The sequence below is a fragment of the Rhodotorula paludigena genome (assembly GCF_050403205.1).
Source record: "Rhodotorula paludigena JCM10292 DNA, Rt_paludigena_JCM10292v1_ctg52, whole genome shotgun sequence".
Lineage (NCBI taxonomy): Eukaryota > Fungi > Basidiomycota > Microbotryomycetes > Sporidiobolales > Sporidiobolaceae > Rhodotorula > Rhodotorula paludigena.
This window is the reverse complement of record NW_027481406.1, coordinates 38,439-60,134: the sequence shown is the minus strand read 5'-3', so window position 1 is coordinate 60,134 and position 21,696 is coordinate 38,439. Positions and strand designations below refer to the sequence as shown.

General features: G+C 65.1%; 9 protein-coding genes across 9 annotated transcripts; 4 read left to right on the top strand and 5 right to left on the bottom strand.

The window, feature by feature from the left end:
- Positions 1 to 786: 786 nt before the first annotated feature.
- JCM10292_005562 (uncharacterized protein) lies at positions 787 to 1,104 on the bottom strand (the record flags this gene model as incomplete). Its single annotated transcript, XM_076651507.1, has 1 exon — positions 787 to 1,104. The coding sequence occupies one exon, from the start codon at positions 1,102 to 1,104 to the stop codon at positions 787 to 789; it is 318 nt and encodes a 105-aa protein (XP_076502924.1).
- A 179-nt stretch (positions 1,105 to 1,283) lies between these two features.
- Positions 1,284 to 5,009, top strand: JCM10292_005561 (uncharacterized protein; the record flags this gene model as incomplete). The annotated part of the gene is made up of 3 exons (XM_076651506.1): positions 1,284 to 1,407; positions 1,679 to 2,296; positions 2,353 to 5,009. 3 exons carry the CDS (start codon positions 1,284 to 1,286, stop codon positions 5,007 to 5,009), a joined length of 3,399 nt encoding a protein of 1,132 aa, XP_076502923.1.
- A 1,506-nt stretch (positions 5,010 to 6,515) lies between these two features.
- Positions 6,516 to 8,205, bottom strand: SED5 (t-SNARE syntaxin; the record flags this gene model as incomplete). The annotated part of the gene is made up of 7 exons (XM_076651505.1): positions 6,516 to 6,566; positions 6,631 to 6,685; positions 6,803 to 7,172; positions 7,363 to 7,441; positions 7,516 to 7,713; positions 7,800 to 7,846; positions 7,965 to 8,205. The coding sequence occupies 7 exons, from the start codon at positions 8,203 to 8,205 to the stop codon at positions 6,516 to 6,518; spliced, it is 1,041 nt and encodes a 346-aa protein (XP_076502922.1).
- Positions 8,206 to 8,946: 741 nt separating this feature from the next.
- Positions 8,947 to 11,410, bottom strand: JCM10292_005559 (HAD family hydrolase; the record flags this gene model as incomplete). The annotated part of the gene is made up of 6 exons (XM_076651504.1): positions 8,947 to 9,097; positions 9,169 to 9,284; positions 9,348 to 9,508; positions 9,568 to 9,655; positions 9,716 to 11,191; positions 11,336 to 11,410. The coding sequence occupies 6 exons, from the start codon at positions 11,408 to 11,410 to the stop codon at positions 8,947 to 8,949; spliced, it is 2,067 nt and encodes a 688-aa protein (XP_076502921.1).
- Positions 11,411 to 12,556: 1,146 nt separating this feature from the next.
- On the top strand, positions 12,557 to 13,673 carry ATP4 (F1F0 ATP synthase subunit 4; the record flags this gene model as incomplete). The annotated part of the gene is made up of 5 exons (XM_076651503.1): positions 12,557 to 12,618; positions 12,734 to 12,992; positions 13,106 to 13,231; positions 13,314 to 13,536; positions 13,648 to 13,673. 5 exons carry the CDS (start codon positions 12,557 to 12,559, stop codon positions 13,671 to 13,673), a joined length of 696 nt encoding a protein of 231 aa, XP_076502920.1.
- Positions 13,674 to 14,117: 444 nt separating this feature from the next.
- On the top strand, positions 14,118 to 16,454 carry JCM10292_005557 (uncharacterized protein; the record flags this gene model as incomplete). Its single annotated transcript, XM_076651502.1, has 11 exons — positions 14,118 to 14,535; positions 14,600 to 14,773; positions 14,837 to 15,128; positions 15,189 to 15,278; positions 15,346 to 15,491; positions 15,559 to 15,629; positions 15,697 to 15,787; positions 15,865 to 15,910; positions 15,967 to 16,045; positions 16,104 to 16,223; positions 16,284 to 16,454. 11 exons carry the CDS (start codon positions 14,118 to 14,120, stop codon positions 16,452 to 16,454), a joined length of 1,698 nt encoding a protein of 565 aa, XP_076502919.1.
- Positions 16,455 to 16,618: 164 nt separating this feature from the next.
- On the bottom strand, positions 16,619 to 19,308 carry SET6 (Set6p; the record flags this gene model as incomplete). The annotated part of the gene is made up of 4 exons (XM_076651501.1): positions 16,619 to 17,483; positions 17,542 to 18,709; positions 18,777 to 18,851; positions 18,906 to 19,308. 4 exons carry the CDS (start codon positions 19,306 to 19,308, stop codon positions 16,619 to 16,621), a joined length of 2,511 nt encoding a protein of 836 aa, XP_076502918.1.
- A 391-nt stretch (positions 19,309 to 19,699) lies between these two features.
- Positions 19,700 to 20,304, top strand: JCM10292_005555 (uncharacterized protein; the record flags this gene model as incomplete). Its single annotated transcript, XM_076651500.1, has 2 exons — positions 19,700 to 19,962; positions 20,199 to 20,304. The coding sequence occupies 2 exons, from the start codon at positions 19,700 to 19,702 to the stop codon at positions 20,302 to 20,304; spliced, it is 369 nt and encodes a 122-aa protein (XP_076502917.1).
- A 129-nt stretch (positions 20,305 to 20,433) lies between these two features.
- JCM10292_005554 (uncharacterized protein) lies at positions 20,434 to 21,695 on the bottom strand (the record flags this gene model as incomplete). The annotated part of the gene is made up of 2 exons (XM_076651499.1): positions 20,434 to 21,319; positions 21,388 to 21,695. The coding sequence occupies 2 exons, from the start codon at positions 21,693 to 21,695 to the stop codon at positions 20,434 to 20,436; spliced, it is 1,194 nt and encodes a 397-aa protein (XP_076502916.1).
- Position 21,696: the final 1 nt, after the last annotated feature.

Here is a 21,696-nt window from a genome sequence, read left to right as displayed (position 1 = left end):
ATCAGCCAGGCGACAGCAAGCTTTGTACCGTAGCATCGACACAAAATGTCGAGTCTGTCGAGCCGCACGGGCCGAGCTAGCTGGGTCGTCGCGAGTCAGCCTTGCAGGCACATACGAAATCGCGTCTTGTACCTAGCCGGCGAGCGATCGTCGGGGAGCAGATCCACGATCCGCGTTCCAACACACCGAATCTCGTGCGCAACGGTGCTGTGCGCCTAGCGAAGAAGCGAATCAATCACGACGAACAGCGACTCCACCCTGCGGAAGCCTTGTAGCAGTCCCACAGTCATTGACGGAGGCCCGAGCAGCGTACTTCCTCTCGCAAACAGAGTGAAAGAGCCGCCGGTCAGCGAGTCTGCGCGTGAGACGAGAGAGAAGTCAGTGCGTGTTCGAGGCCTCATTCCGCTCGTTGCGCCTCAGCGCCACTCGATAGAGCGGCGTTCTGGAGTATCTTCAAGCCCGTGAGGATCCGGTAATACATGCTAATTGAAAGCATCCTAGGCGCTCGGGAGCGATTATGACGAGACAACTCACCGAATTTGACCAGGCCAAGGCCTTTGACCATCGCAAAGAGTGCGACGACCTTGCTGCTCTCGAGCAGAACGACAGTTCGCAGCACATGTCCGAGGACAGCAGAGTCCGTCCCAATGCGCTGCGGTTCGGCGATTAGCACGGGCCAGGCGAGAGTCGTGAGTGGCAAGCGAGAGGGGACGAGACGCACTACATGCGCAAGCTCGACAGCACCGCGCAACGCGCGATTGACGCAGCTGCTGTTGTACTTCCGCTTCATATCGCAGGCTTGCGAACCACCTCGTCCCAGACGAAGGGGAAGGGCGATTGATCAAGCATGTGGACAACCTCGACGACAGGCAAGTCGTGCTCGGAATAGCCGCGCACGCGCTGGGTACTGGGAACGACGCAGAGCTTCTTGTCGTCCTCGTTCAGCAAGCTATAGCACTTTCTGACGACCCGGAAGTAGCCTCCGACGAGCTGGTTGTGGCGGTGGACACGTTTCCGAAGCTCGCGCACGATGGTCTCGACGGGGACGTAGGGCCCGACAGAGCTGGGATTGCCACTGCGGCGGTCCACAACCGCAGCGGCCATGGCGCAGGATGCGACGGGAGGGGCGAGAGACGGCGATTCGGGCTCGGCTTCGACGCGGAGACGTTGCGAGCGCGCTGCTGCCGTTTTCGTCCGCCGCGCTCTCGCTCACTTGGCTTGGAAGCAGCGCTTGCACAGGCTCACCAGCGTTGAAAACGCCGCGTCTGGCTGCGGGCACTCGAATGAGCGCCGCCGTCACGCCGCTGCTCGCGGGAGCGGGTGCAGGCGTAGGCGTCCTCGGCCCGCTCGACCGCCTGCGCGACTACTGGACCGCGCTGGCCGCCCTGGTCGGGTTGACGCTGCTCGGTGCGTTCTTTCACCCGTTGATCGGGCTCTCGGACGACGAGGGACGCGCGCGTACTCGCGTGCAGGCGACGAGTCGAGGGGCGGGCAAAGCTCGTCGTGCGCGGCGGCACCGGTAGCCGGGCGTGCACAGATGGCAGTGCTGCAGTCGAGCACACTGTCGCACTCGGCGGCGAGCCCGGCGCGCGCTCAGAGAGCCGCGTTGACTTAGTGCAGCTGCCTCCTTGGTCTCCCGGCGCTAACCCTTGCCCTCGCTTTGCGGGTCTTTGTGCAGCTTACCTGACCAACCCGGGCCCGGCTTCGTTTCGTACGCACGTCACCTCGCTGTCCTTCCACGCCCACCTCCGCCGCTGCGACTCGTCGAGCCCGGCACGATCGCCTGCCTCGGCTCCGTCGTCTTCTGCGCAACCGGGCGCAGCAGGCGTACAGGCCGGCCAGGCGAACGGCAAGGACGTCGGCTCGCATGGCAACGGCCATCACGGCAAGCGCCGCGGCGCTTCCGGCCTTGCTGCGAGCGACTCGCGCAGCGCCGCGAGCCGTCGAGGAGGGCCGCCAGACCGCCATGTCCTGTCGTTCTCGAACCGCATCAGCCTATCTATCAAGACTCATACGTACAATTATGCTTCCTACCATCTCTTCAGCACCGTCTACGTCCCCTCGTCTCGCCCCGCCTCGTCCACTGCGGGCGTCAAGAAGCAGCAGCAGCTCCAGGCGCAGCGCAAGCATCCGGAGCTGAGCGCCCTTCTCGGTCTCGGCGGCGAGCTGTGGCTCGGCGTATTTGGGAACTGGTACTCCCTCCGCTTGTGGGCGAGTGACAACCTCGACGAGCACGAGCGTCGTGGGCGTCTCGAGCAGGGCGTCAAGGAGATGAGCGTGGAAGACGATGAGCATGGTGCGCAGCACCGCATGTTCGCGACCGGTCGACATCCGCTCATGATGTCTTCGCAGATTCGGATCACCCGACGTACTCCGCCGGCGGTTCGACCAATGCAACCGTCTCCGGCGCATCCACTCCGGCCTCTGTCCCTCTTTCGCACACCTCCTCCACCTCAGTCGACCATCGCAACGTCTCACCACTCACATCGAACTCCGAAACCGCCCCGCCTCCCTCCCCGACCTCGAAATCAGCCCTCGCCTCATCCCGCCTCTCGAAGCGCGTCTTCCGCGCAGGGCAGCGCCGCTCGAGCCCCACCAGCCTCACGCGCCTGAAGAACAAGGCCGAGCATGCCGCGCGAGAGGCCGCCGAGGCAGAGCGCGCCGCGGCGGATGAGGCAGGCGCCGGTGGTGGCGTAGGCGCGAAGGGCGGACTCGGTGCAGGTCCGCCGGTCGCTGCCGGGGACGGCTTCAAGGGTTTGACTGGGTCCGCGGCGTCGGATCCGATCCTCGTCGAGCTGCAGGCGCAGCTGGACGAGCTGCGCGCGTCGGCCGCCGAGACGGAGCAGCGGCTGCAGGACGAGCTCGAGGTGCTGCGCGGCAAGAAGCGCGACGAGGACGCGTTCCGCGCCGAGCTCAAGGCCAAGACCAAGAGTCTCGAGGAGGCGAAGCGCCTTGCCGAGGCGAGTCGCTCCGAGGCGGAGAAGGAGCTCAACGAGCGCAGGAGCGTCATCAAGGAGGCGCAGGCGCGCGTCGACAAGCTGCGCGACGAGATCCGCGCACTCGAGCGCAAGGGTCTCGAGGCCGTTGAGCGCAAGGAGAAGAAGAAGCGCGAGCGCAAGGAGCGCGAAAAGAAGCTCCGCGACGATGTCATCAAGAAGCGCGACGAGCTGAAGGACAAGGAGAAGGCGCTCGACGAGGTGCTGCAGAAGGTGGGCGAGATGGAGCGTAAGCTCGAGGTGCGCCGCGCGCTGCTCGCCGGCCGCCGCACCGAGCTGGCGCAGATGGGCTTTGCAGGAGGGCGCGGCGTCGGCGGTCCCGTCGGCGGCATGTACAGTATGGCTCCGCCGCACCTGGTCCCCGCGACCGCTACTCTCGGCGGGGTCGGCGCCGTCGCCAACGCTTTCGCTGCACCCTTCGGCGGTGGCGCCTATGGCCGTCGCAACTACCCCTATGTCCACCCGCTCTCCGCCAACAACTCGCGTCCGACTAGTATCCGATCGGGCCACTTCGACCCGCACACGGGCGCCTTCCAGTCTGCGCCGTCCTCGCCTACCCTCGCTGCCATGGAAGACCCATCGCCGTACGGCGCCGGCGCCGACGCTTCGGGCTGGCCGACGTCGTTTCCCGCCGCCCCGAACGGCGGCGCCAATGCGCTCCCGCAGACCGGCTTTCTCGAGCATCGCATGCAACACCGCGCTGCTCATGCTCAGACTGGCGACGACTCTGCGTCGCACTTCCTTCCGTTCGGGTTCGACGGCCTCGCGCCCGTCAACGAGCCGTCGCCGCCGCCCCGCTCCGCGCGCGCAGGGTCCCTCACCGGCTCGCTCGACGACTCATCGCCCGGAGGCCACGCATCGAAACCCCGCACTCTCGCGCTGCCACTGCAGTACCTCGACTCGGGTTTGCTAGCCGGCGGGACCGAGTCGCCCGGTCTCGACGGTCCGTTGAGTCCGATGACGCCGCATCAAGCGAGCTTGATCCCGAGCCAGCTCTTCCACATGCTCGACGACGACGACGACGACGACGGCCTCTTTGTCGTGCCCGACTCGCCGACGTTGCGCGCTGGCGTCGGCCTCGCCGACGGCGACTGGGAGGGTCTTGGATTGGACGTGAATGAGCTGGGCGGGTCCAGGCGGCAGAGCAAGGAGGTTGAAGCGGACCAGGATCAGGCGTCGCCCGACTCCGGTGCCGGCCACGAGGAGGTCGAGTCGCAGGAGCAGGAGATCCTCGCCGATCAGCCGCAGTCTCCCGCGGTTGTGTCGCCGCGCAGCGATTCCTTCCCGCACGCCGCCGCCATCGGCTCGACCACGACTTCGCCCATCGGCCCGCCGCCCTCGTCGCCGTTTTCGCCCTGGGCTGCCGAGCCGACCGCCCCTTCGTCGGCTACGCCCTCGCCTGCCATGACGCCCGCTAGCATCGCTTTCGACCTCGGCGCCAACAAGGGCTTGTCGGCTGCTCCCGGTAGTCAGGGTCTCCACCGCCTCTCGCCCTCGCAGGACCTCGCCGACGATCTGCCGCGCGCCGGACTCTCGCTCAACCCGGGAGCCAAGGCGTTCGCTTTCCCCTTCGCGCCGTCCGCGGCGGCGGCCGTCGGCAGCGCGACGCACACCCGCACGACGTCCGTCCCTTCGCCGCCGTCCATCGCCGCCGCTGTGCGCGCGTCCCGCTCCGGAACCGCGTCGTCCTTCCCTGGCTCGTCGCTGCCCTCGCCAACTGCAGGCTCGCACTCGCCCGTCGCGCCCACGGCGCCGTCGTCGTACGCCCTCTCGCCGCCCGCCAAGTCGCGCATGGAGTTTGCCCGCACGACGGTCGGGACCGATGCTGCGCCGCTCTCGGCGCGTCTCTCGCCCGGCTTCGACTGGCCCAAGTCGACGAGCTCGCCCGTCTTTACTGCACCCGTCGTCGCTCCCGTCGCCGACGGCAAGGTGAGCACGCCAGGCGTGGCAACCGCGGTCGCGTTCAACCCGTTCGACGAGGAGGACGAGCTGCTTGGTCCGCTGAAGATGTGAGGGGTCGTAGCCGTCTGCGCGCACGCGATGCGCTGGCAAATTCGAAGTGCTTCCTGCTCATCTCGTTAAGCGAGGTCGCGTTGCGGTAGCGGGGGAAAGAGAGAGCAGCGTGAGTTGTGCCGAAAGTTACGTCGTTTGTCGGCCGGTCGCGTCCGCAGACTATCTCGTCGGGCCAAAGTATCGACCAGTTTGCGAAATTTTGGAAACCGAGTTGAGAATATTACAAGGTCAGCAGTCTCGTTCCGACATTGGCGCACTACGAGGCTACGGACGAAAAGTCCACATGCATGGGCTGACGCTGGGGAGAAGATGCCTCCGGAATCAACTCAAGTGCTTTTGCTTCTCAGGTTCAGTCGGCGGTGCAGATTAGAGAGACTTGCTCGTTTGCGATGTCAGATTGTCGAGATTCTTCGCGTCTGAACGGGAAGCCCCGGGCAGAAGAAGAGTAGCACACGAATCATGTGCGTCGCGACTGAGGGCGAGCAAAGTAGGCTTGCGACCTGCAAGCACGGCTTCGTGAAGATCGAAGAGAGCTGCCGCGGGAAAGCAGCCTGAGTCAGTCGAGAAAACACCGCCAAAGGAGTGCCGGGAAGGACGGTACAGAGGCACTGGATGAAGCGCAGCCTGGCCCGACGATTCGCAGCATCCCGCTCCATTCGCGCAGTCTCGCCCTGTTGGTCCACACGACGGGACCACTCGCGATACGCGGCGTGGTCGCGCCGATGATCCCGCAGCAGTTGCTGCCACTGGACCGGTTCGAGGACCGAATAGAGCTGTGCAAGTTCGACGTTCCACGCCTTGACGTTGCCGTCAATCGCCGCTTGCCTGACTTCCCACTCGATTGCGGGAGGGACGAGTCGAGGCCAACTTAACGGCGAGAGGTGCGTAGGCGGGTCTTCGAGCCAGAGGTGTCCACTGGAAATCAGGCTCTTCTCCTTTTCCGTCAGGTCGCGCTCGAAGTCGGCATCTGCATAACAGTCAGCGACTGGTCAGCATGTACGAGTGCGAAGCATGTGAGGACGAGCTGTGCGCGCGAGCGGGGGAGGCAGCAGGACGGAAGAACGAGGACACGCACCGGTCAGCTTGCGCGCGTCTGAGTAGGTTCCGAATGGCCCAATCCGCTCGCTTTTGACTGACGAGCGCATCTCGGAGCGCTCACAGGGACGATGATGTCGAAGGTCGACAGAGGTGGGGGACGCGGAGCAGCGGAGCGAAGACGAGCGGAAGGAAGAGCAAGTGGATAGCGATTTCGGCTGGGTGTACAGCGTAGAAGTCGGTGCGATGGACTGTCAGAGTGAGCTCGAGGGTATGGGAGAATGCAGAGCCGAGGCGATGAAGGAGCGGAGGACAAGGGCATCCACCCGCGCACGATTTGGACTTCTGTTGCTTGCCCAGCTCTCCTGGAGATCTCTCGAGGCGATACTGCACAGGAACTCACGCCGCAGGGGCATCTCATCAAAGCGAAGTCTCCTTCCACGCAACTCCGCCCCCGACTGAAGAAGAACTCTACGACACGAGCACAAACAACAGGAATGTCACAATGAGCACACCAAAGACCTGTGGGCGTGCAAGCAAAGCATGAGTACGAGGAGAGCGGTGGAAGGAGAGGAGAATGACGCGCCTTCATCATGAGCCAGCGATTTGACGACACGCTCGCGTAGTATCGCAGGAGCTCACTGCACAGGCACGTGCATGTTAGTCTTTGTTTGCCACCGTCGTCGCCGGTAACAAGCGCAGCGGCGCGTCTGCCACCGCCCGCCGGCTGCACGGCAAGGGAACGAGCGGCGACTCACGACTGGGCGCCCGAGACGTTGGCGGCGATGTCCTCCGTGTCGGCGTCGATGCGCGTGACCTGCTCTCCCTGCACGGCGACCATGTGCGCGAGCTGCGAGAAGATCTGGCCCAGCTCGGCAACGGTGCTCTCGATCGTCTCGATCGCCGTGCTCCGCGACGACAGATACTGGTCGTCGCCCTGCTGCTGCGCGAGCTCCTGCTGCATGTATCCGCCCTCGGCGCTGGTGAGCTGCGAGTCGGTCGGCGCGCCGAGGTCGAGCGCGAGAAAGTCGCTGTTGGCGCCCGCGGCGGCTTTGCCCTTGCCCTTGCTTTGCGAGTCGAGAATGCTCGAGCCGCCGAGCGCGGAAGGTGGACGGTACAGGGGCGAGTCTGTTTCGTACGAGGCGGTGTAGGGGTGGGAGGAGGTCGTGCCAGAGGGTCGAGGGTAGCGCGAGGAGGGTTGTTGAGATGATGGTGGAGGGGCACCGCGGGATCGAAGGACTATGCGTGAGCGAGGTGCACCCCACACCGCGGGGTCAGCGGCAGGAGAGAGCGAGCGGGTCGGCGAGGCGAAGCTCACCGGATGGAGGAGCGTTGCGAGCGTTCGACCCGCCCGTATAGGTGAACTGCTCGGTTCGATCCCGCGACGCCTTCATGTTCTGTGATAGGCGCAACATGGTACATCAGTCGATGCCGGGACCGCGTTGTGCCGAACAGCCACATCGCGCCGCACCTGTGTTCGGATCTCCAGCACGTCCTTGAAGCCGATCGTCGTGTCGGCGAGCTTGGTCTGAAGCATGGTGACGACATTTTTGTTGTGCTCAGAGACCTGCTTGCCGCCAGCGTTCAGGTTGGACTGAGTGAAGGCTTGCAGTTGCGCAATCTGCGAGTTGAGCGCCGCGATGTCTTGCTTGATGATATAGGTGAGCTCCTGCGCGCGCGAATGATCGTTAGCAGCACAATACGAATGGAAGAGTTGCACGCGTTCGACGAAGCGCGGCGAACGCGTGAACGCACGCTAATCTCGACAGGCCGGTCGTCGAAGAGAGTCTTGCGCTTGGCGACTGCGTTCGGACGAACGCGTCAGTTTCCTCACAAAACAACGCGACCGCAGAGTCCGGCAGGCACTGTGCAGCCGTGCCCGTCCCGGTCAAAACGCGGTGCAGCGAGACGACGACTGACGCTGCGCGAGCTTCTCGAGCTTGCCCGTCGTCTGCTGGATGTCCTTCCCGATCTTGGCCGCCATCCTCGCAAACTCGCTCCGCTGCGCATTGCGCCCCTTGTTCGCTGCGCCGCCTGCGCTGCCGTTGAGGAGGGGCTGCTGCGCCTGGGCCGACGACGACCCGGCCGACGCGGCGCGGAACGCGGCCGACTCTACGGCGCTGCGAAACTCGGACGTGCGGTCGAAAAAGGGGCGCGACATGGCTCGACGTCGTCCCGGACGGGCGAGGCGGGGCGTGAGCGCGAGGGGATGACGAGAAGGCCGGGAACGGCGAGACGAGGTGCGGCGATTTGGGGACAAGGAGCGCGTCGGGTAGCGCAATCAAAGAGTCACAGAATGCAAGTACGCGCAACTCTGCGGCGTGCGAAGCGAGAGGCGAGCAAGAACCGGAGCCACAAGCCCGACAACAACGCGGGTGCGGCGCTCATCCTCTACCCTCCCTCTGAGCGTATGCCAGCAATGACAGCGCGTCTACGAAGCTCTCACAGGATCTCAGACGCGAGAAGGAACAAGTGGTATCGCGATGCAGGCACTCGAGCGAGAGAGGGGGACGGCGCTCGCGAGACTAGAGGAGTACGAGCTGGGGAATGGGAGGGCAGAGAGCACACAAGCACACAGGACTGAACGGGAGGGAAAGAGGGAGGGGCAGGCACGCGTGTTTTCGAAGGGACGGAGAACGGGAGGAGGACCTAGGTACGGGTATCACGGGCGAAAGAAGAAGGGGCGAGGTCGACACGGGCCCGGCCTAACCGTGTCGACGCAAGGCAGAGAGAGTGCACAGAACGAAGAGGGCTAGTGGGGAGGGAGGCGAGGCGTGGGGGGGAAAGGGGTATCTCATGCTGGGAGAGCGGAGGTCGACACGTCGGTGCACGCCGACCGGATGCTGCAGTCTACGTCGAGCGAGCAATGCGAAGACGGGGCGGATGCGACGGCGAGGACCCTCTAGACTTGCAGCGACTGGAAGCCCGCCTCGGGCTGCTGGTCCAGCGCAGCCTGCGGTGGGTACAGGTTGGCGTCGAGCACGCTGCGCACGTCGTCGACCGTGCCCAGGTCGGCGAGGAACGGGACGAGGTCTGTCAACTCGGTGTCGTGGCTGCGAGGAGGATCAAGGGCGCGTCAGGAGGCGGTGGTGAGGTTGAGCAAGGATGTCAAAACTGCACTCACGGGTCGTTGAACCAACTGCTAATCGGGACGGCGTTGTTCGGGTGGAAGACGTAGCTCGCGGGCGAGTTGTCGATGATGATGCACTCGCTGATCGGCCGGCCGAGTTGCGAGAGGTCCTGCGGGTCGACATCCACGTCAGTACGGCATGCAGCATCGGCCGAGCAAGGAAAGAGGGCCACCTTGACGTAGTTGCCCTTGTTGTTATAGCAGCTCTCGCGGAACAGGCGGTGCTTGACGACGCGGTGCACGTCGAGCTGGTCGAGAACGGGGTCGGCATACTTGGACAGCGACGCCGTGAATACGACGACCTCGTAGATGTCTCCCATCGCCTTGAGGAAGGCTGCAGAGGCGTCGGCGGGATCAGCCGTAGTCTGCAAACAAGCAGAGCAAGACACGCACTGTCGACGCCTGGTCGCTTAATCACGTAGACGTTGTGGAACTGGTTCTCGATCTCGACGGGCACGACATAGTCGGCTTGATGCACCATCTGCGCGTCCCGAGCGTCAGCACCGAACCGCGCACGAGCGCAAGAGGGGATCGGACGCACCTTGAAGCTCGAGTGCACGAGCGTCTCGTCGAGGTCGAGCACGAGGCACTTGCGCCCCTTAAAGTCCTCGCTCAGCTCGTCGAGCAGCGGATGGGGCAGCCCGTCCTCGCCGATCGGGATCCCGACGCCCCCGCGCGCGATCAAGCCCTGCTCCTCGTCCTCCTCCTCTTCCTCGTCCTCGTCCTCTTCGTCCTCGTCCTCCTCCTCATCCGACTCGTCCTCGTCGCTCGTCGTCTCCCCCGGCACAGCAAGGTGGATCCCGCCTCCGAGCGCCCCCGGCTCCGGCACGCTCGTGATGATCCCCTCCGTCGCGCTCGCCCCCTTCGGGTGCTTGCCACTCTTGCGCCTCCGCTGCTTCGCCGGCGCCGCAGCCTGCTCCGGCTGCTGCGGCGACTGCTGCTGCTGCACGAGCGCCGCCTGCCCCGGCGGGACGACCGCGCCGCTCGTGACGCCCTCGGTCTCCTCGGGCGGGAGGACCACGCCCCGCTGCGACGGCGAGCTCGTCGGCGGGGGCGGGGGCGGCGCCGTCAGCGTGCCCGCAGCGGTCGCAGAGGGCGACGACCCCGCAGCAGCGGTGGCGGCGGCGACGGCCGCGAGCGGCTCGGTCGGGTTGGGCGTGATGGCCGATTCGGGCTCGACGGGCGCGACGGGAGCGGCGGCGGGCGTCGCTGCGGCAGCGTCTTTTTCGTCGGCGGTCGCGGCCGAGGACGACGTCTTGTCGTTGGCGGCGGCCTGCTGACGCTTCTCCTGCTCCTTCTCGAGGAGACGCGCCGAGGTCGAGGGGCGCTTTTGAAGCCCTGCGCCAGGCGCTGTGTCGTCATGCCCGGTCGACGAGACGCAGGGGATGCACGCGAGGAGGAACGAGAAGGGGCCTTTCCGCTTCTTCTTTTGCTGCGCTTGCGGCTGAGTCGAGCGCGGAGCCGAGGACGAGGCGGGAGCAGCTGCGGGGAACGAGGCGGCCGGGGCGGGAGTCGGCCTGGACGCCGCGTTGTTTGCCGCGGTGGCAGGAGGGGCAGTAGCGGTCGCGGCAGCGGGCGAGGGGAGCGAGGTCGAGGTCGATGCGGGAGCGCCCTTGGACGCGATTGTCGACGACTCGCCCGTCTGTGCCGACACCGACTGCGTAGCCGTCGACGAGCGCTCGGGCGTGTCTGCTGCTGCAGTTGCCGCCACATCGCTCGCAGGAGGCGCAGCAGCAGTGGTCGCGCTTGCAGTCGAGGGGTTCACCGGCGTGCCGGGACCGGGAGCGTCGTCCTTCGCGGCGGCATCGTCAACTTTCTCAACGGACGAGACGGGCGCGGCGCTCCCTGCGGGCTGAGCATCAAACGTGTTACCGTCGGGGGTATCGTCGTCCTGCCGGATCGAGGCGGTCGAGGGTCGCTGTGCGGCCTTGGGCGGGCGCGCGGGCTTTGCGCCTGGATTCGGCGAGTTCGGCGACTCGAGCGGCGGAGGCAGGTCGGACGTAGTTGTAGAAGCAGTCTGTGACGAGGCAAGGCGTTGTCAGGCTCCCGCGCGGTCGTAAGCGAGCGACAAGGCAGCGGTAGGCGTGACGGGTGGGGCAGCAAACACTGAGGTCTCTGCCCCGTCTCGCGGACGGTGCGGTTCGCTGAACGGTGCACGTACAGTGTCTGCAGTGCTCGTGGAAGCCACGGGTTCGTCTGCGTGCGCGCCGGGGCTCGCAATCGGCGGAGGTTGCATCGGGGTGAGGGGGGGCAGGGGGGTGGGCACGCGACGAGCGAGCGCAGTTCGAGTGAGAGGGGCTGAAGTGCGGGCAAGCGAGTGCGCTGGGCGAGTCACGAACGAGTCTCGGGCGGCAGAGAGCGGAGCAGAGCGAGCGGTCGTCCCTCAACCTCCCTCGCCCCGACTCGGCTCGCCCTTCCTCTCCTCGCGTCCTCCCGCGCCGATACTCGAGACGTTCTTGCTGCTCTCTGTGTCTCTCTGTGGCCTCCCTGGTCGTTCACGGCAGTCTCGCGCGCTTCCGTTGAGACGCTCGGCCCTCTTGCTCTGCTCCGCCGGATCGGGGCAGGACTCGCTTTGACGCGGCGGTGTGATCTGCCCGTGCTTGCGCTACAACCCCGCAAACAGAGACAGAGCTCTCGGCTGCCCAAGGGGACTTCTCTGCTGCCGCTCGTGCCAGACAGGCCCTCGACAGTTCTGCACCGCGTTCGAGCTCCATCGCGGTCGTAATGCACGCATTCAGGCGGGATCGAAGTTGCTCAGGACTAGCTACGCTCGCGGTAGCTGATGCTGGAGAGTGCGATCCGCTCCAGTCGCTACATTCGCCGCACAAGGGCGACCATTTCGTCCACTCTCGCACGATTTGCCTCTATCTGTGAGCCCTGCCGCCCTTCATGCGGCACGGTCGCTCGGGAAGATTGCAAGCACGCCCCTCATGGTGATTGTCTTGCTCGCGCGCCGCCTCAGAGTGCTGACGAGCGCTGAAGAGAGGGTGAGCGGGAGGAACTGACACCGCGTCCGGGCTTACCTCGCCACTGCCTCGCTCGTGAAGCGAGCGCGTGACTGAGCGGAAGCACAAGCTGAGCCTCGATGCACCAGCGGAGAGTCGAGCGCGGTCTGCGGTCAGCAGCTCGGGCAATGACCAGCGACAGTTGCGAGCGGAGAAGCGGGAGGCACAGCAGGTTGAGACGACCTCGTGAGCGAGCGGTCGGGGGTCTCAGGAGTTCAAGAGCATAGTGCCAGGGCAAGGCAACAGACAGCAGGGTCCCACTCGATGCGAGTGGGCGAGGCGAGAGCACCCGGGGGCAGGAGGGGGGGCCGCCCTCGCCTCGCCGCCTGTTCGCCCGCGCGCTCGCTCGCCCGCCGTCTGCTCCCGCCGTGCCCGCCATGCTCCGCTCGTCCGCCGCCCGTGTTGCGCGCCAGGCTGTCCAGCCGCGTGTCCTTGCCCCGTGCGCACCCTCCCGCCCGCTCCCCGCGCTTGGCGGGTGCCGTGAGCTGACCCCCCTTGGCCCCCCTCGTCCCTCCTCCCCTCGGTCGCTCGCGCCGGCGCACACCCGCACGCAGGGTCCGCTTCCAGTCGACCTCGCAGCCCGCTCCCGCCCAGAAGGCGTCGGCCCTCATCGACGCCCTCCCCGGCAACTCGCTCGTCTCCAAGACGGGCATCGTCACGCTCACCGCCGCGACCACGGCCGCCGCCATCTCGAACGAGCTCTTTGTCCTCAACGAGGAGGTCGTCATCCTCGGCTCCTTTGTCATCTTCCTCGGCTACGTCTCGTCCCTCATCCGCGAGCCCTACCGCGAGTGGGCCGACGGCCAGATCGAGGTCCGTCCTCGTCTTCCTCCCCGCACGCCGGACTCGACCAGTGTATCACTTGGACAAGCACTGTATACTGACTACCGCGCACTCCGTTGCGACCCCGCCTCCCCCGCGAGCAGAAGGTCAAGGACATCCTCAACACCTCGCGTGCGGCCCACACCAAGGCCGTCGGCTCGCGCATCGAGACCGTCACCGAGCTCAAGGATGTCGAGAACCTGACCCAGCAGCTCTTCCAGCTCTCCAAGGTGCGGCCCCGCACCCTTCGCGTGTCCTGTTTCGCGCGCAAACTCACCTCTCGCGCCGGGGTTCGGCATCGTCGCATCGCAGGAGACGGCGCAGCTCGAGCACGAGACGTTCCGCCTCAAGCAGGAGGCGGCCGTCGCGGCCGACATCAAGTCGGTCCTCGACTCGTACGTGCGCTTCGAGGCGCAGGTCCGCGAGCAGGAGCAGCGCGACCTCGTCGAGACGGTCCTCGGCAACGTCCAGAAGCAGCTCGGCGACAAGAAGCTCCAGCGCGACATCCTCCTCGCGTCGGTTGCCGAGGTCGAGAGTGCGTTGCCGACGGCCCGTTACCGACTCGTGGCAGCATAGCCGCACGCTGCCTGGCTGCCAACGGTTCGGCATGATGGATAGATACTGACTCGTTCCCGCACTTGCACAGCCCTCGTCAAGAACAAGGCTATCTAAGCGCCTTGCTCCACCGCGAGACAAACCCGAACGATGCGATGGAGGAGTGCGGAAAGGAAAGTGAGCGGGCGCGGTCCTCTCCAGGACTCGCAGCCTACGCTGTCGAAGCGGGAGGGGGCGAGTAGGTGGACGAGGAGGATAGAATGGATGAGACGGACGAAAACTCTCTGAATGCAAAGTGGTTCTCTGCGACTTGCGCCGGGCCGAAGACGGAGAGTGCGAAAAGCGAGCAGAGCCACTGTGTTTCGTGCACGCGTCTTTCCGCGCCATTCGAGGACTCGTAGCTGCTTGTTTCCGTGCCAAGATTCCCGCCGCCGCAGATCCGCAACTGCCGCACTATTGACGCCGCCGTCTCGCGCCTGAGTTGACCTTTCCTTCGTTCCCGTCGCTCTTGCCCGCTATCTTCCGCGCTGCTCCGCTCGTCTCCGCTACTCTACGCGCCCAATGCCCATACTCGAACTAACGCCGCCCGCGCGCGGCACCCACATGCCGTCCCGCGCGCCGCTCTCTCCCCGCCCGACTTCGGTCAACCAACTGCCCTCGCTCCCTCCCTCGAGCGCGCCCGCACCGCAAAAGACTACTTTGGCGCCAACCGAGGCACACCAGCACGAGGGTGGTGCGAAGCAGCAGCTTGAGCGCGACGAGGAGGACGTGAGCATGGAGCTTGCGCTCACGCAGGAGACGGAACGGAGGCTGTCGCTGCGCGGCGGCGGCGGCGGAGGTCCGGCGGCTGAGCTGGGCTCGGTCGACGGCGCAGAGGTTGCGGACGCACTCGAGGACGCGGGAGTCGCGGATGAGGAGGTCGAGCCGGCGCGGAGCAGGAGGAGCAGTACGGCGAGCGAGGACTTGCCGCCTTTGCATGGTGCGTTCGTCTCTTGCACGAACTCGATCGACTGTCCTTGACGCGCTGCCGCGCCGCACGACAGTCGAGGTCCGCCTCAAGCCGACGTCGACGATGCGCTACGACCTGATCCGCCGCCTCATGAGCCAGCACCTCGACGGCGAGTACGAGACGCTCCTCACGCACTCCGAGGTGCACGACTGGCGCGACGTCGGCGTCCTCGCGCAGAACGTCGATCGCGTCTGGATTGGAGAATGCCGTGTGTCCTGCGCGTCTTCCGTTCCGCGTCGCGTAGTCGAAGCTCACTCGTGCGCCCCCGCAGCGCTTCCCACGTCTGCCGTCCCGCTCGAGGGCGTTTCACTGCACATCCACGTCTATCAACCGCCGTCGACATCGCGCCTGACGGAGTTTTCGACGTCGCCGCACGCTGACGAGGACGGCGACTCGGACGTGCCCGCCGCATCGGTGCTCGAGCTCCCGAGCCTCGCCCTCGAGGGCGTGTGGGACACGCTCATCTACGAGGGCGACGTCAAGGCCAAGCTGCTCAACTATATCTACTCGACGATGCTCTTCAGCGACGCTATGGTCGACTTCAACATCGTCACCTGGAATCGGTACGCGCTGCCTCAACCAGGCGTTCTTGCCGTGTCATGCTGAACTTGGTCGGATCATAGCGTCGTACTGCTGCATGGCCCGCCGGGAACGGGCAAGACGTCGCTGTGTCGCGCCCTCGCGCAGAAGCTCGCCATCCGCCTCTCGGACCGGTACGTGCGCGCCCGCACCCAGAGTCTTCCCTTCTGCGCGTACTGACGCCCGTGCACGATGGTGCAGCTACGAGCACGGCAAACTGATCGAGATCAACTCGCACTCGCTTTTCTCAAAGTGGTTCTCCGAGTCGGGCAAGCTCGTGCAGCGCCTGTTTGCCCAGGTCACCGAGATGGTCGAGGACGAGCGCAGCTTTGTCGTCGTGCTCATTGGTGCGCGCTCCCCATCTCAGTCCCGGAGCGATCGGGAAACGGCAGACTGACCTGGCCGGATGCCCAGACGAGGTCGAGAGTTTGACGGCAGCAAGGGCGGGAGCCATGTCTGGAAAAGAACCATCCGACGCGCTGCGAGTGCGTTATCGATCTCCCGTCGTAGCGCCCTGTGGCGTAGCAAGCTAACGCTATCGGGCCTGTGCAGGTCGTCAACGCGCTTCTGACGCAGCTCGACAAGCTCAAGACGCGCAAGAACTGCCTCATCATGACCACGTCCAACCTGTCGGGCGCAATCGGTGCGCGAGAGCTGGTGCAGGGTCATTGACGGCCTGACACGCAGGAGCTGACTCTACCACCCAACTTCTGCGCGCAGACAACGCCTTCATCGACCGCGCCGACATCAAGCAGTACATCGGCCTGTGTGTTGCGCTGCTCTTCCTGTACCCTGGCACGGCTTCAATGAGCATGCACACAGGCCACCCGCCGCTGCGGTATACTGGATCCTCAAGTCGTGCCTACAGGAGATCATGCGAGCCGGCCTCATCCCTCCAGTTGTGCGCTTGCTTTCCCTTCCCCCTTCGGCCCCAGCCTCGCTGACGATCACCCGAACAGAACCTGCACGACTACCAGGCGATCGAGGTCCTCCGCTCGGCAGGCGGCAGCGCCGCGACTGCCGGCGACCGCGAGACCCAGTGCAGCGACTTGCTCTTCTCGCTCGCGCAGCAGTGCCAGGTGCTTCTTCTTCGCCCCTTTGCCTACGTCTGTACGGTATTGACCAGTCGCATCCCGCAGGGCCTGTCTGGCCGCACCCTCCGCCGCCTCCCCGTTCTCGCGCACGCGCGCCACATCGCGACTTCGTTCGCGTCGGCGGCACGGCCCAGGCTCGAGACGTGGCTCGAGGCGATGCGCAGGGTCGTCGATGAGGAGGGGCGCGAGATGGACAAGGTCGAAGGGAGGGTCTGAAGAGATGGCAGCAGCTCGCGGGACGAGCTGGACCGGTTTGTGTTCGAGCAGGAGTGCATTCGCAGGAATCGTCCTCGTTTTCTCTCTCTCGCTTTTGATCGCTCGCGTCAGTGGCGTACCTCTCCTAGAGAAGGGAGAAGAGACAGGGCTGCGCTGTTTCACGACTATGCTTCCTCCTCCTCGACCTCTTCCGCGAAGGACATGAGATTGAGCTTGTTGATCTCGGCGTTGTATCGCGCGATGTACGCGGTGATCTCGTCGCTGTGCTGGATGTGCGCGATGTCGACGCCGACCAGCAGCCATTTCTTCGCCGCCGCACGGTGCGCCGGCGCCTTGCCGCGGGCGAGAAAGTGCGCGACAACGTGGAGGATTGCTGGCTGAACGAGGTCGAGGTAGACGAGCGGCGCCGTGACGACCTTGACCGCGTCGCCCTCAATGCGAAGCTCGCCGCCCATTGCGCCAATGCACTTGACAAGGTAGTCGACCTTGCGCGCCGAGTCGGAGGGCGCGTTGGCCGCGATCATGCACGCGTAGTACGGCTCGATGAGGAGCGGGCGCAGCGCAACGTGGTCGCGCGCGTACGTCTTTTCGAGCTGCTCGGCGAGGACGTACAGGCGCCGCGCCTCGTTGGCGTTGAAGGCCGGGACGTTCGGACCGTAGAGTTTGGGCGCGCCGATGACCGCAGACTTGTCCGAGAGCTCGAGTCGGCGCCTGAGCTGCGCGGGCGGGTCGCGGCGTCGCGAGTCGCAGGCAGGGCACGGGCAGCCCGCCTCGCCAAAGTGGCTCTTAAGAACGCGTTCGGGCCACTCTGGCGGGCCCTCCGGAGTAGCGTACGCGATGAAGATTTGCTCACCCTTCTTGATGTGCGCGCGCGATCGCACGACCATGAGATTGCCGTAGCACCGCCAGCTGGCGTTTGGAACACACGAGTGGTTGAATGCCGATGCGCCGAGGAAGAGAACGCTCCCTTCCAACTCGTCGTTCGCGACTGGGCGACGAACGCCGGTAGCACCGCACTCGAGCGGGAAGCTGCGGGCGAATGGGTCAATCAGAGGCCAGGAGGAGCGAGACAGGAAGTAGGGCGCACGCGTTCACGCCAATGATGGCTTCAATGCGCTCGACGTCGATGAAGGCTGGAGCGACGAGGAATTCGCTGACATGGCGATCCTCCATGGGCGCAAGGCGCATCTCGCCTGTCGGCGGGTACTTTTCTCCGCCCGAGAGAGCGTACAAAAGGGGGGCGGTCGACGGGTCGTCCATCAGGCGCTCGATGACGGCCGTCGCCAAGTGGACGCGCGACGCGTCGGTCGTCAGGTTCGTGCGGAAGTCGTAGCCGCGCTCTCGGCATTCATCCGTATACGCGTAGCGGAAAGCCTTCTCAACGAGCAAGAGGGTACCAGGCTCGATGTCGCACGTCGCCCGCACACCGCGCCCGGCGCCTGGGAACGTTGCAATCTCAATGGACCCGACAAAGTCGCCGTGATCCACGGATTCCTCGGTGTCGGCAAAGTCGTGGTCTTGCTCCTCGAGCATGTCCCACGGGTACTCGCCCGTCCTCGACTCGTCGATCTGTTCGCGGCACTCATCGCGTATACTGAAGTCCCCCTCGTCGATGATCTCGTTGTCGTCTTCGAGTTCAGTGAAAGCGTCGAACGCGCGCTTGATCAGCTGCATGCCTGCGAGCGACCTGGCGCGAAGCAGCCTCGCGTTGGTACGATCGTTCGCCTCACCCTTGACGCCCATGTCGAGGTAAGCGAGCACGGCATTGGCGTCGCGATACGCCGATGCGAAGAGGTCCTCCTCCCACGCGGCCTGCGCGCGATGCAGCGCGAAGAAGAGACTCTCCTCCGGCTCCGTGGCATCGGCGAGTGCGTCGCCGCACTGCTTGATGCGCACCAGGCCCTCGTATTCGGGGTCAGAGATCCAGTCTTCGCCGACCTCGGGGCGACGTAAGGCTGGAGGGGCGGGCATGGCTGGGGACGGGGTGGACCATTGAGCCGAGCGGTAGAGGGACGAGCCGGGTCGCAAGAGCTCGATGTCGGCGGGAGAGTAGACGCGGATTTGTGCGAGCGACGGGCCATGGGTAAGCCGCTTGTAGGTCGGCTCGCGCACGGCGAGAACGGTGCCGATGGGGAAGAGTGCATCGAGCTCTACGCCCGTGTCCATCGTGGTCGGAAAATAACGCTCAGCACCGAGCACCTCGGCGCGCCCGCTCTCATCTTCGACCGCCAGCCTGAGGGCGAACTGCTTCATGTCTGCCCGACAACGAAATGTCAGCGAGGTGCTTCGTTACGCCAGGTGGACGACATGCGCCGGACGCACGGGGGCGGGCGACAGTGCGCAGCAACAGGTACCTGCCCTTGTGCGTCTTCGTGATAAGCATGTCTTTGAGGCGGACTGCGGACAGAAGGCAGTCAGCAAACGCGGAAGAGCCGAGTCGGAACGACGTACTCGGCTTGAGCTGGTCGAGCGAGCGGTTCGACGAGTGCATCGGTCGGCCAGTGAAGCGCAGACATCGCGTGTCGAGGCTCATGCGCTCTTCGAACGACATGCCGCGCATGCGCTGCGCCCAGTCGAGCACTTCGGAGCGTTTGCGCGGCGTCGGCTTGGTCGGCGCCGTTGTGCGGTCCGCCTCCTGCGCCGCCTGCTCTTCGTTCAGCTCGTCCTCGAGCTCGTCAATATTGGCCGCCATGGGCGAGTTGAGGAGTAGAGCCTGGGCGAAGCGCTGGCGGACCTTATCCACGGCGGCGTCGAGCTGGCTTTGCGAGGCCTTGTCGTAGGCGGCTTGGCCACCGAGCTCCTTGATGACATTCTCGGCGAGGATCTGCGTCACGGCGGGCGAGCAGTTGTGCATGGTCGGGCGAGACGAAGACGGCGAGGAGATGAAGCTGAGCAAGCGCGGCAACGGCGAGTGGAGCCCGCCGGAGTCTGGAGGACGTGCACACAGCGCTCCTCAGTGCACTGCGCTCGTACGAGAGGCTCAAGGCCAGCTGCCGAGGCGAGAGGCGGACGACTTCCTCATCGCGACTTCTCCTTCGCCTCGACACGCGACTCGGTTTCTTGCTGTTCTCTGTGGCAGGCTGGTCGGCCGGTCCATGCTGAACATCGTCTTTGCCTCGGCTCTGCCAATCTGCTTTTGCGCTCGCTCCCTCCTTCCGGTCGTCCGCGGACCTCTCGCTCGATCTCCTGTCCGCTAGCTCTCTCTGCAAGGCTGTGCGCGAGTCTCCTGCTTTCTCTGCCTTGCCATGTCCTCTCGTGGACCTCTCATCCCCAAAGACCTCGCCGACCCGCCCGCCAACCCATTCCAGCCCGTACTTCCGGCACCCGGCACAGCAAACCGCCGTCCCATCGTCCGTCGCGCGCCTGCGTCAGCCCCGAGCCGACCTGCACCCGCGCCCAAGCCCTTTGGCGAGATCGGCAAGGAGGACGACGACAATTTTGACACGGCGAGCGTGCTCTCGGCCGGCTGGACCGACAATGGCGAGCCGCTCGACGACGAGATGGTCAAGTTCTTGCCTCGCGTGAGGGATTTGCGGTACCGAAGGTCAATAGTGAGGAAGAAGGTGGACGACACTGGAGTGGAGAAAGGGGAACCTGCTGGGAGAGGTCCCGCAACGGACGAGGGACAGCCGGCCGAAGAGCGGGTGCTGGCAAAGAAACAGCAAGAGGCGGCGGACGGAACAGAGTCCGTCACTTCCATAAGTCGTGTGAAGCGGCTCTTCCTGACGCGCTGCTCCTTTGCAGAACAGAGAACCTTCCTGTCGTGACAGACGCGCCTGGATCACTCGCTCCTGCCGCGTCAGCCGCCACTATGCTTCCGGATGCAGCGCTGCTCTCGCCAGATCCGTGAAACCTGGATTCGCATGTCCGAACAGCCTTTGCGCGACGAGGTGTGCACGACGAGTGAGCGCAACAGCGAAAGAGAGGGGAACGGTAGACAGAACCAGATCCAAACTTGCAGAGCACCCTTTCCGCCGCTCTACTCGTCAACCGCTCGAGCTGCCGCCGCTTGAATCGCCCGCTTCTCCTCTTGCGCAAGCGACCTCCGCCACGGCTCGGTCTTGTTCCACTCCAGTTTCCACTCGGTCCACTCGAGTGTCACATCGGTCGTCGCCGCCCGCCGCTCGACCGCCTCGATGTACGCCCTATGCGTTTCAGGCGCGTCGACAGTCCGGTGGTACCAGGATCGCGAGACGAGGCGGAGGGTCCGGAGGTTGGGTTGGCGCGAGGTGCAATCGGCAAGGAAGGACAAGATGTCTGCCTTGCGGAGCGGGAGAAAAGTGAGGTCGAGGGTGTGCAGGCGGGGTGGCAGGATTGCAAATAACCGCTCGGTCGGGAGATATACCTTTGGCAGGCGATTGACGATGTATTCGCGGCTGACGACACAGCCGAGAGTGGTGAGCGCCGGAAAGGGCGCCGCTTGTTCGACAAGGTGGCAGATCCCGCGAAAGTAACCGGGGTCGCCGGGGTGGTTGGTGGAACCCGACCATACGACGGTGAGGTAGAGCCGAGACAGGTTCGGCAAGACCGGGAGTTGCAGCGCGGACGACTCGAGATCGACTCCCATGACGAGCGTGGTGAGCGACTCGTACGAGCTGCGCACCAGCTGCTGCAGCTCGAGCGAGGCGCGTGAGCCGTAGCGGATTGCTAGATGCTGCAGCTTGAACGATGGCGTGGTGAGAGGGTAGGTGATGGTGCGTCCATGATATTCGCGCTCGTCGAACGAGGTGGGGGCGGCCAGAACCAGTCGGCGTAGATGAGGCAGACGAGCCAGCAGGACGCCTATCGACATTCCTGGTGCGGCACAGAGATCGAGGTACCGAAGGTCGGGGTTCACCGACTTGAGCGCCTGGATGTGGGCACCGCTGAAGTTCAGGGGCATGTCCGGTACGGGGACTGCCAGCTGCTCCAGAGAGACAAGTCGTTGTAGTACAAACCAACGACGACTGCCGTCCGCTCGACGTCGCTTGCGCGCCAGATGAGTGTGAGCGTCCGGACGAAAGCGGCATGCTCGTCCGAGAGCAAGAGGGTCCGGACAAGCTTGGCGTCGGGCGCCGTGTCGTAGTCGTCGTCGATGAATAGGGTCAAGCTGCTATACAGCTCGGCGCGGGCGGCGGCGTGCCATGCGCGCGATGTGCGACACAGTCGCGCGAGGTGGAGCCGCACCTCGGATCTCGGGGTGGACGAGTCCGCGATGTCTGCGACAATGTGCAGCAGGATTTCGTGCGGGAAGTGCACCATT